We start from the raw sequence: 12,156 nt of genomic DNA, 5'->3' as shown, positions 1-12,156 counted from the left end.
TCCCCATGGTTCATCCACACCGGAGCACCTGTCGGTGGGAAGAGGGGGGTCTGATGGTCTTTTCAGATCTGGTGTCCAGAGAGGGTGTGGGGAATCCTTCTGGCATGCCACCGGCAGGCATCTCGGGCCACAGCCCCACTGTGGTCACTGCCCTTTACGTGGGCTGTCTCCCGTCATAGGTGCACATCCTCATGGGCTCCTGTTACAAGACCAAAAAATTCCTGCTCTCCCTGGCGGAAAACAAGCTGGGACCCTGCATGCTTCTGGCGCTGAGGGGGAACCAGACCATGGTGGAGGTAAGGAGCTGGCCCGGGTCCCTGGCAAGGCTGCTGTCTTGCCCGGTCCTTCGTCTTTGTTCACTGGGCACCTTACAGAGCCCAGAGCTGTTAGGGCAGCTGGGAGCACAGCGGTGGAGGAGGAAGGTGTGGCCCGGCCTCTCCCAAGTCGAGCAGGAGTGAGAGCCCCCCGCCTGTCACAGTTGGTCCCTTTCACTTACGATCCGGGGAGGTTTCTGCCCATTTGTCTATTGCTGTGGAGCAGGCCACCCTGGTGGGGGGGCTCAAAACAATGGTAGTCATTTATTTGGCTCACGGATCTGGGGGTGACTGGGCTCAGCTGACAGGTTCTCACCCTGGGTCTCTCATGAGGAGACCGGGCCAGCTGGGACTCCAGGCCTCTGTCTATGAAGCAGCCTGGGCAGAAGTATTCCTGTTCCCCGGGGAACACACGCCTGGCCCAGGTCCCCCCTGCCTCATCCTAAAGTCCCCAGAAGCCTGGGGCCCCCAGAGCCGCTGTCCACAGACAGGATGGCAGAAGCCATGTTGCTCTTCCCGGTGCAGCCCCAGAGTCAGGCAGCAGCACTTTGCCACGTCCTACCCACGAGAATTGCTGGCCAGTAGTCACGGTGATGGGGATTAGAACACCTCTCGGTGGGCAGAGCATCAGAGAACTTGAGCCCCAGAGCATCCCTGCCAGTGAGATTTGGGGGCCAAGGAGTCAACAAGAGGCCCCACAGCAGGGTGAGGAAGAACAGAGGAGGTCAGGATGGCTGAGTCAAGGGGTTGGCGATTTTGGTGGATGGGCCCAAAGAGCCTAAGTGCCCAAAGGCCCTGGTGGGCATCTCGGAGGTTCACTGAGATGCTTGCGCAGGGAACTTGCAGGACGGGGGTGAGCAGGGAGCCAGGAGGCAGGTGAGCCGTGCTGTGAGGGCCTGGGCCGGGCAGGCTTTGCTTGGCAAGTGAGAAGTCGCCGGAAAGGGCTGCCCGCGTGCTAATCCTGGGCGAGAGGGCCGGAGAACAGAGATCGCGTCGGCTCCCCAAGGCTCTGGGAGGCAGTGTGTTGCAGGTGTCCTCCGGGGCTCCGGTTTCATTCTGAGCCTGTCTTGCGCACCAACCATGTGCCAGGCACAGGGGGATAACTAGGGATGGAAAGAGGTGCCCTGTCCTTTGAGCTCTCTCCCAACCCTTGAGGTCCTAGCATGCATCATTTCTTCCCGCATTTGCCGAGAGCCTGCTCCGTGCTCAGCTGGCTGTGCACGAATGTTCCCGTTGTACAGACGGGAAGCTGTGATACGTGATTTGCCCGGGTCACCCAGCCAGAAGGACAGCGAGGGGGGAGCGTGGTTGCTCGTTTGCAGGATGAGATCTCGGGGCACGTGGAGCACGCGGAGCTTAATCCGGGACCCCTCCCTGTGGCGAGCGCGGGGCTGTTGGCACGGGCTGAGGTCCAGCCCTCCGTGCCTTCAAGGACCAGCCCTGCTGTAACGCACCTCCGCTGCTCTCGGGCAGATCTTGTGCCTCATGCTGGAGTACAACATCATCGACAACAACGACACCCAGCTGCAGATCATCTCAACCCTGGAGAGCACGGGCGTGGGCAAGCGCATGTACGAGCAGCTGTGCGATCGGCAGCGAGAGCTGAAGGAGCTGGTGAGTCCCCTGCCCGGCTCTGGGGCGCACGTGCCGGGCCCGCCAGAGCACAGCTGGGTGCAGGGGGACGGAGCCCGGGTCCCCCGCCCGCACCTGCGCGGGCCTCTGTCTCCGCGAGTCCTTCTCCAGACCCGGAAAGTTCGGGGCTACCACCTGCCACTTTCCAGGTGATCGCAGACGTGTCAGGTCGGTGCCCCAAAGTCCCGGAGCTCCTACGGGGCCTGGCCAGGAGTCGCATCCTGCCTCACCCCAGAGCCCTGCGCGGCAGCCACTGCCTCCCTCCCCGTATCCCACAGGCCCTTCTTTAAGTGCACCAGGGCTGGGCTTCAGAGGGGTGGTGAGCCCACACCTCCCTGGTCTCTGGGAGCAGCTCTCACCCAGCGGCCAATAGGAGACGGTGTATAAATACTCCAGCTCCCTCTCCGCACAGGTGGGACACCTCTGAGACATGACTTCTCCACCATTTCCCAGAGGACCCCCAGCGGCAGCGGTACCATAACGCTCCCTTCCTGGGGGGCCTTCACCGCCTCACTCGCCCACTCCCCTGCTGGCGTTTCTGGGGATTCCCTCTCTGATAAACCGGCTGTATTCACACCTTGTCTCGGGGTCTGCCCCCGAGACCGAGACCGCCACGTGGCCTTCTGCCGCCGAGAAATAAAATGGCGCTGTGCGTGTTGTCAACGGGGAGGGGGGTGTGCAGGCTGGCGGCCCAGGGGAAAGAACGGGTCGTCATCAGTCCGGTTTCTGTTGCAGCAAAGGAAAGGCGGGCCCACCAGGCTAACACTGCCCTCCAAGTCCACGGTGAGTTGGTTTTATTCTCCTGTGGGGCTGGGTAGAGGGAAGAAGGCAGTTAGATTAGACCTCGCTGATGAGGAACTTTAGCCGGTGGAGCTGACCAAGGACCCTGTGGCACTTGACAGGCCAGCTTTTCCAGGAGGGAACCAGGTTCCGGGAAACCACACACGGTAGATTGTCGCTGGTATTAATGTTAATACGTTACCAGTTAATAATAGTACTGATAGCTAATAATACATTGAGCATTTACGTACCGGGTACTGGGCTGTTCGTTTTATCACCACGACAACACCGTGAGGTTGGCGCCTCTCTCCAGCCCCACTGACAAGGTCTTCGGGGATCTTAGTTCCTCCTATCCTGTGCCGCCGTCCTTGACATGAGGTTTCCACCTCGTGGTGCAAAAAGGCTGCTCAAGCCCTGGCCATCAGGTCTCCATTCACGCCAGCAGAAGGAGGAAGAGCAGAGAAGAACATGCCCCTTCCCTTTAAGGGCTTTCCGAAAGTTCTCCTGGACACATCTCCCTGTATACCGTTGTCCAGACTCGGCACACGGCCACATCTAACTGGGAGATTAGCCTTAATTCGGTGTGGCCGTGTGGCAGCTAGAATCCAAGGATTCGACCACTAAGATAAAAGGGAGAGCGGACCTTCCCCGCAGCCGCCTGGTAGTCTAGTGCTCACGCGTGTCTTGCCCTCCAAAGGCCTTAGAGGTGGGGGGACCTCAGTGTTCTCAGGCGGGCAAAGGGCCCAAGCTGCTGCCTGGGAAGGGGAGCTGGCCAGGTACACACGTCCGTGTGCACGCACACACGCCTGTGGGAGGGACGTGCCTCGGAGCACCCCAGTCGGTGACTCAGGGTGTGAGTCACGGCACTGGAGGCTTTCTCCCCCACCCACGGGGACGTGGGGGCAGCCGCTCCCAGCACCCCCCTCGGTCCTACCCCCCCCCCCAAAAGCCGCACCGTCACCCCTGCTGCAACCGTCTACGGGGCAAGGGAAGGGAGGTGGGGACAGGGGTGCGGAGGGGTCTCCGGAGCGCCTGGCAGCCCCGGGCCTTCCCCGAGAGCCCACCGCCTGTCTGTTTGCAGGATGCCGACTTGGCTCGTCTGCTGAGCTCCGGCTCTTTCGGAAACCTGGAGAACCTCAGTCTGGCCTTCACCAACGTGACCAGCGCCTGCGCTGAGCACCTCATCAAACTGCCTTCTCTCAAGCAGCTGAACCTGTGGTCCACTCAGGTGCACACTGTCTGCCTGCACCCTGCTCTGCCCCCGCCCGCCCCCGCATCCTGCCCCCTCCTCCGTGCCCCTGTGCGCCCCTGCTCTGCGCCCTCCTCTGGGACTGGCCTTCCTGCCTGGAGCCCGGGGCCCAGTCTCCTGATTACCACGCCCCTCCCCAGCTCAGCACCCCCTCCATAGGCCAGAGGACACTTAAGACCTCGTGAAGGCCAGTGGCCGTTTCACAGTTGGAGCTGCTGAGGCCCAGGGCAGGGGCGTGCCCAGCAAAGCCTTAGAAGCCCCGAGAGGCGGGGCTGAGACGTGACGCTGGTCTCCCGCACCCTCCTGGGTAGCACACAGGCAGCTCGGGAGTCTTCCTGTTGTGGTAACAACCACAGCACACCGATGCTTGCCACCCACGCTCGGTGTCGTTTGCACTCCGAAGCGCCTTGCGTGGATCAGCACACGTGGTCTCCACTCCCCACCTGTGACGTGGAGGCCCCGCCAGAGCCCTCCTTTTATAGAAGAGGAACCAGGTGTTCCCGGCAGTCTGCCTTCCAAGGCCCATCCTGCCCCATCCTACTGTCCTGCCCAGGGAAAGGCGGCCTTGGCCCTCACTGGTAGCCGGAGCCCCTGAGTTCAGAGCCCTCCTTGACAGACAGCAAGACCGACTCCTGGGAAGGGCCCTTGGCTGGCCCGCATCCCACCAGCAGAAGCTGGACTCGAACCCCGGTCCGGGGAAGCATTTGAGTCTTTGGAGAGAAGCGAGGGCAGCCCAGATCCCCCGGCTTGAAAGGCGGTGGCTCTGTCCCCGTCACCTTCCTCCACCGCTGCCTCCAGCCTCGGAGTCATTTCCCTGAGTGCCGTGGGGACGCGGGTCGATCCCCAGGGCTGAGAGGTTCTGTGCTCCACAGTTTGGAGACGCCGGCCTGCGGCTCCTGTCGGAACACCTCACCATGCTCCAGGTGCTGAACCTGTGTGAGACGCCTGTGACCGACGCGGGCCTGCTGGCCCTCAGCTGTGAGTCCTGCGGGGGTGGCCAGGGTGGGCAGGGCCTGCTTCGTGCATGCGTGCACACGTGCATCCATTCATCCACTCACCCATCCACCCATTCACGCGTGCGTGCATCCATTCATTCAACAAGTGCTCATGAGCACCTACTGTGTGCCAGGCACCATTTTAGGTGCTGGGAACACAATAGGGGACATATCCCTGCCCTCATGGAACTTATATTCTAGAAGAAAACGAAACAATGAGTGCCCTTATCCTCCAGATACTTGTCTGAGGGATCAAGTTTGGGAAAAGTGCCCTAGGACAGGCTTGCCCTGCTCTCCTGCCCAGTAGCAGCCATCAGCCGGGGTTAGATGTGCAGATTCTCAGGTCCTGCCCCAGACCTGCTAACTCAGAAACTGCAGTTTAACAAAATGCCCCGGTGATTCCCACGTGTGATTGAAGTTTGAGAAGCATTGCTCTAATAGAAGGAGCCACAAAACACCCAAGGAACCCAGAAGTGCCGATTCCTGCACCCCAACCCTAATCTACCAGAGCAAAGTCTTGGGTGCTGAGCCTGGGAAGCTGCACTGCCCATGTCCCACCCACTGGTTTAGATGACAGGCCCCATGCCTCAGCTGGGAGGAATCATGGAGGGCTTCCCCGGGGAAGTGACCGGATCTGGGTGTACAGGACATACGTAGGAATTGGCTGAGGGGGTTGATACGCTGGGCAGGGGCCATGGCTCCTACAAGGTTGCTGGCAAATTCCAGATGGCTTGGGAGGGGTGGGGACAGGAGACAGGGGTGATGGAGGGCAGAGAGGATGAGGTTTGGGGACACTTTTCTGCAAATGTGCTCTTTGCACACTGTCATTGGAGTCACACAGCCCCTGGCTCGGTGCACCCAGGAACGGGATGGAACACCGCACCTCTGATGGGTGGCTCCTGACCAAACCAAAGTTCGAGGCGTGCTTTCAAGAAGGGGGGTCCTGGGTCAGCCCTACTGGGAGAGCTCCCAGAGCTCCCCTCGGGGAAGGGCCCAGCCTGGCCCACTGGGGCTGACCTGGGATGTGGCAGGCACACTCTGGGGAACTTCAGGGTACAGCAGTGCAGGGACCTGACAGACCAGAAGGAAGGGAGGCTCAGAGAGCAGGGAGAGAACGTAAGCCCAATTCAGACCAGCTCCTGCCTGAAACAGACTTTCTGTCCTGGTGGTGCCCTAGCAGTGCCCCTGAAACCCTCCCGCCCCATCTCCTAGACAGGGGCCTTGGCTACAGTAGTCAGCCCCCCAGCTTGACTGTCCCATACCTGCAGCTGCCTTTGTGGGGTTCTCACTGACCTAATGCCTGTGTCTGTCTGTCCTTGCACAGCCATGAAGAGTCTTTGCAGCTTAAACATGAACAGCACCAAGCTCTCGGCTGACACCTATGAAGATCTGAAGGTAATTCTTCCCTTCCTCCCGTTCTCCCTCCCTTCCCCCCTTCCCTCCTTCTTTCCTAGACACCAGTGCTTTGCCCTCGTGGAGCTTATTCTCCAGCGAGAAAGGCTATTACACCAGCAGATAAGTCAGTAAATGAAATAATGGCAGGTGGAAAGGAGTGGTAGGGAGGAAGCCAGCAGGGAATTGGCAGCTTAGAAATAGGGAGGGCCTGTTTGGCCTGTGATCATCAGGGATGGTCCCTCTGAAGTCGCATAAGCCGAGACCTCTAAGATAAGAAGCCATGGATGCAAAGGATGACAGGAAAAGCAAGGGCAAAGGTCCTGAGGCAGAAAGGGTTGGTATGAACTGACTTTGTAGCAAATGTGACTAGAAAGTAAGAGAGAACAGACTTGGGCCGGACTGAATAAGCCCTCATAGGTCACAGAAGGGTTCTGGATTCCATCCAAGTTCAGTAGAAAGCTTTCAGAGACTCTAAGCAATGTTGTGAGTTATGCTTGTAAAGGCTTGTTGTGGCTGTTACCAGGAAAACTGATTTTTTTTCTAGAGCCGGGGGTGGTCCAAGCAAGAGTAGAAACAGGGAGAACATCAACAGGGCTGATGCAGTCATGGGTTAAGCTCCTGGTCCTGTAGCCTGGGCTAGATTGGCAGTATTTAAAGTTGGGGCAAGAAAGAGGATCTGAGTAGGGAAAGGTGGGCACGTTTCCTGGGGGACTGGTGGAGCTTGACCTTCAGAAGTCTGCTGCCCCCATCACTCTGGGTCCAGTACCAACTGCCCCGGAAGGAGTGAGTGGGGTTGCAGATAAGCCAGCGCTGAGGACGGAAGGGCTGGGCCAGGCAGCCAGACCCACCATGAGACGCCAGCACCTTCACACGCTGGAAGCCACTTGGAAGGAATTCCCACAAGCAGGGACCACCCCTTCCCCGCCCCACCCTCAGCCCTCCAGCTCAGCCAGACCTGCGGCCAGCTTTAGAGCACCTACTATGTGCCAAGCCCAGGCTGGGGACAGGGACAGGACCAAGGTGCATCTGGTTCACCACTGCCCAGGAGGAAGCTCCGTCCTGACAGACAGATACATGCAGTAACCAGGCCAGGACAGGGCTCAGGGACCAGCAGGGAGGGGACAGGGGACAGCCAGCCCTGCTCACTAGGGCAGAAGAGCCTTCACAAAAGGTCTTGAGAAGGGAATCTGCCGAGCAGGCCAGGAGAGCCGTCAGAGGGTGCTGAGGAGCATGTGAAGCGGGGCAGGGGTGCGGCCGGCGCAGAACCAGCCTGAGTGCACCCTCCAGGGCCTCCCTGACCTGCCGGGCCCAAGTGGGCGTTTCTGCACCGTTGAGGATTACTGTGCCCCCTGAAGGCGAAGGAGCACAGATCCGGGTGCCCTAGCCAAGCAGCAAAGGGGTGTGGTCAGCCCCTTGTGGAGAAAAGCTGCTTTCACGCATCTGAGAGACCCCACGGTGCCAACTTGAGCATACTGGCCAGTGACGCCCAACCTCTGTGCTGCGGGCATCGGACGGCCCGGAGGCTGTCTGCCTGCCTGGGGGCAGGCGGCCTGCACTCCACATCAGGCAGGCAGGGCCCTCCAGCTCACGGCCCCGTCTCTCAGGAGAACCTGGAAACCTCCGTGCCAGTTTGCCATCTCCTGATCGGAGAGGTTGGCTTAAAGAAGGTTTTACAGTGCTGCACAGGGGAAGGCAGCCCCCAGTCTGTAGCCTCTGCCTGAGCAGCGGGGCTGGGGGCCCACGAGCCAGAGCGCAGGGGAGAAGCGCGGAGGAGCCTTGCGCACGCACGGTAGAAGGTGACACTGGCCGGTGCCCCCATGGAGAGTCTGGAAGAGGGAGGAAAGGGAGGAGAGCCATTAGCCCTGTCGGTGCAGTGAAGGCTTGCGGAGGGAAGGCCAGCTGTTTATAAAAGAAGGAAGAGAGGCGATGTGTCTGGGTGGCAGGGATGGAGAGCGGGAAGCAGGTGTGAACAACAGCAGGTGGAAGCTTGCAGTCTAGACGGTTCCGACGCGGGGGCGTCCTGCAGGGGAAGACTCGCTGCCCCCCAGGTGCCTGCATTTATGGCGATCCCACCGCATTTGCCTGCCCGATTTCCCGTAACGATGGCCTGTAGGCGGTGGTGACGGTGCGGGTGGTTCCCGCCTGTAGGGCACACGGCCTTGTGTTGTTCAGGGCGAGCTGTGCGTCAGGAGGTTCCACCCTTAGCACCGTCCTGTGAGCCGTGGCCTGATCACGCTGGCTCCACAGAGGAGGAGGCCGGGGGCTCTGCCCCCGGGGTCGTGCAGCCAGCAAGTGATAGAGCTTGGGCTCCCACCAGGGCTTTCCGCCTTCAGAGCCAGGCATCCACGGCCTCGCAGAGGCAGGGGGCACGGAATCCCCTGCAGCTGTCCGCCCACCTGCGACCTCCGATCCCGGGGCTGCTGCCCTGTGCTCCCCGAGGTTACCCAGCTCTGAGCCCCAGGGAGCCCCGACGGCTAGGTGGGGAGGACACAGTGGGAACCCCGGCCGTGGCTGCGGGAGAGCCAGGCACCGCCGGGCCAGGTTCGGGAAAGGACTGTCTTCCTTGCTGCCCCGCAGGCCAAGCTTCCCAACTTGAAGGAAGTGGACGTCCGCTACACGGAAGCCTGGTGAAGCTCCCGGCTCGGCAGGAAGGAGTTTGCAGCTGCAACACACGACTTTTGACTAATAGCCGTAGAGCGCCGGTCCTGGGGTCCCGCCCCCAGCGTCCCGGCTGTGAGATAGATGGGGGAGTCTTTCTGGGGGCAGAGGGCGGAGGGGGGAGGGGGTGGGGAGGGGGGCCGTAAGCACGCCCAGCCCCGCCTAATTCTTTTAGCTTCATAATTGGAAACCTTGACCTGACCCAAAAAGGACTTTGTAGCAACCAGAGGAGCATCAGCGGGTCGGGGGAGAGGGTGGGGGAGGGGTGGGGGCCTTGGGGAGGGGGGACCCTTTGTGGATTTTCTTTGCCTTTGTGTTCAATGCTGTGTGGGAAAAGTCAACTCCGATGCCACCATCACACGACCCTGATGGGCCTCGAGGGCCGAGGAAGGGTGCTTTCTTCCTCACAGGCTCCACCGAGAACTCGCCCCCGCCCCCCACCATTGGGACAAGAAAACCCAGACATGTCATTGCACCGTCCTGTGTCCTCGCCATTGCTATGCAAAGTGATTCTTGTTGTACATAAGATTTAAATAATGCGCCTATTTAAGAAATGTTGACAAATTGCGGGTCTGGGACCTGCCTCTTATTTATGAAGTCTTTGACCCTCCCTCCCTCCCTCCTGCCCTCCCGTCCCGCCCTCCCCTGGCCCGTAGTACTGTATAAACCAGTCAGCTGTTGGGGTAGTGGTAGTATTATTGTTATTTTTTTAAAGGAAACAGACAAAAAAAAAAAACCTCCTTGGAAAATTAATTGCTTTTTCGTAATGGATTCTGTATGCTAATGCTCGGCCGTCTGTCCGCCCGCCCCCACTGTGCGTTTCCAATTCCCAGATGTCTCCAACTTGCCCCCGGGTGAGGGTCAGGCTGGGGGGCAGAAGTGGGGTCCCCACGTTGTAGTCCTGTTCCTGCCAGGCCCCGGCTTTCTCTCAGCCCCCTCTTACGTCGTTTGGGGGGTGCTAACCTGTCCTCCCTGGTCCATCCCCTGGAAGAGCTGCCCCGGCCCCGGCCCCCGGAGAGCTCCCATCTCCGGTGGCCTCTGCCATCCCTGTCCCCACTGAGACTGCGGCCTGTGGCCTCCCCGCCACCCTGTGCTTCACGTGGTCTCCTCACGCATGCCTGCTTCTCTGCATGGTCTCTTGGGAGAAGAGAGAGACGTCGCCTCCACCAGCCTGACTGCCCACCCCACCCCTATGAATGTGACCGCTACAGCACAGACACCCTTTCTGTCCCCACACCTGCCCCGAAGACAAACCAACCTCCGTTTCTTTTGTAAACAGTCGGCTTTTTCTTAACAAGCCCTCCCTGTACAGAACAGCCCTTTTATGGTTTACTTGGGGTCCCCTCTCCCCCCAAGCCCCCTCTTCTGTTGGTTTAGCACAAATACCGTCCCCCTCCGGCACCCCCAGCCCTGACCCCTCAGTCAATGTAATTGTTTTATATATATTTAATCTTATTCAATGGAAACCATGCTTTTGTCGTTTTATACTTTGCTAGGTAGACTTTATTACCCCCCCCCCCGACTATGCCCTCATTTTTTTAAAAAAGGAAAAAAAAAAAGAAATTGGGTTTCAGTCTTAATTCATTTTACGTGCCAGGTTTTATTTTGTGTGTGCGTGTGAGTGTGTTCTGTTTCGTGTTTTGTTTTCTTCTGTTGTTGTTGTTTTCTGTTGTTTGGTTTTATTCTCTCCCCTCCGGTCCCAAACTTTATAGCACTCTGGTGCAGGAAGAAGCAGAAGCAAAAACAAAAAAACAAAAAAACAAAAAAAACAAAAAAACAACAACAAAAAAAACTCTAAAAAAGAAAAAAAAAGAGCCGAGACATGCCATCTTTTCCCTTCGCACTGTTGCTTTTCCTGATGGTTAATACTACTGTCACGTTAGCTGTGTTCAGAGATGTGAAATACTTTCAGGCAAAAATAAACTGTAAGTGACTCATTGACATCTGGCCTTTCTGTGTGGCTTCGAGGGAGCCTTTCGGCGGGGACGGGAAGGGGACAAGACCTGGGCCGAGGTCAGGACTCCTCTGAACGTCCCGAGCTGCTCACCCTCGGCACCGTTGACATTGGGGGCCAGACCCTCCTTTGTCACGAGGCCATTCTGTGCATCCGAGAATGTCCTGCATTGCCCCTGGCCTCGGCCTGCTAGATGCCAATAGTACCCAGTCCCCCCGCCCCCAGACTAACAACCAAAAATGTCCACCAGGAACAAAATCACTCCCTGGGGGAAACCCAGGCTGCCAGTCTCTGCATCAGGGCCCTTACGGCAGCTCTCGTCCAGAACTTCTAGGACCGATGGGCCTGTTCATCACCTGGGGGTCTTGGGAAAATGCGAGTTACGATTTCCAAGGTCTGGGTGGGGCCCGAGACTCTGCTTTCCAGGACCTCTGGGAAACCCAGATGCTGCTGGTTTTTGGAAGCCTCTCTGAGTTCAGCAGCCTAGAACCATCCACCCGGCTGCCCGCTCACCCACATGTCCCCAGGAGGCAGTTGGAGGAGTCCAAGGAGAGACTTTGTTTCCACCCCTCTCCTAAGTCATTCGCTTTGCAGGGTTTCTTTGCCCAGTGTTACCCCAGCCCAGTGGCCCGTCGCTCACGCCCCACATCCAGCACGTTGCCTGCCTTCAGAAGCCGCTTGAGAATGTTCCTGAGTCTCCTCCTCCTCCATCAGTATCTCCACCTCCCTCACCCTGGGCCGGGCCCCTCATCCCTGTCCAGGGGACCAAGCAGCCGCCTCGCTGCCTCCCCGGTCCATCCTACACCACCTTCCTACCCTCGCTACCTGCCCTGCCTCTCCACATCCCTGCTGCCCGCTCCTGGCCCTCCTCACTTCCAGAGGCCTCTGGCCACACAGGGAAAGCAGGAGCCGTGGGCGAGGATCAGGAGGGCCCCAGACTTCAGGCGTGGCGGGTGGGCCAGCTACAGGAGGAGACGTGTGGGTACGAGGCGCGAACGCCTGCTCCATCCCCCATCCTTCGCACCCGGGAGAGGGGGGCGGCTCACAGCAGGTGCGCCCGATACCAGATGGAAGGGGGGTCCCTGCCAGCCGTCCCGTCCTCGGTCCTCCTCCTCGCTCTGTCCTGCGTCACCTGGGGCTCCTCCGCCCACTGGCTTCTGGGGGAGCCTGGAGAGTGAG

General features: G+C 59.2%; 1 protein-coding gene across 2 annotated transcripts in view; it reads left to right on the top strand.

The window, feature by feature from the left end:
* The window catches only part of CMIP (c-Maf inducing protein), a 233,879-nt gene extending 224,749 nt beyond the window's left edge, over window positions 1–9,130 (top strand). For both annotated transcript variants that reach the window (XM_086688824.1, XM_086688825.1), the window contains exons 15-21: window positions 180–296; window positions 1,788–1,928; window positions 2,682–2,729; window positions 3,808–3,954; window positions 4,848–4,953; window positions 6,295–6,365; window positions 8,943–9,130. In XM_086688824.1, coding sequence (XP_086544950.1) covers window positions 180–296; window positions 1,788–1,928; window positions 2,682–2,729; window positions 3,808–3,954; window positions 4,848–4,953; window positions 6,295–6,365; window positions 8,943–8,996 — 684 coding nt within the window. In that variant the 3' untranslated portion in view covers window positions 8,997–9,130. The remainder of the gene's footprint in view (window positions 1–179; window positions 297–1,787; window positions 1,929–2,681; window positions 2,730–3,807; window positions 3,955–4,847; window positions 4,954–6,294; window positions 6,366–8,942) is intronic.
* The last annotated feature ends 3,026 nt before the right edge of the window (window positions 9,131–12,156 follow it).

The sequence above is a fragment of the Puma concolor genome, chromosome E2, assembly GCF_028749965.1.
Source record: "Puma concolor isolate L17-30 chromosome E2, mPumCon1.1.hap2, whole genome shotgun sequence".
Lineage (NCBI taxonomy): Eukaryota > Metazoa > Chordata > Mammalia > Carnivora > Felidae > Puma > Puma concolor.
This window is presented reverse-complemented; position numbering and strand designations above follow the sequence as displayed.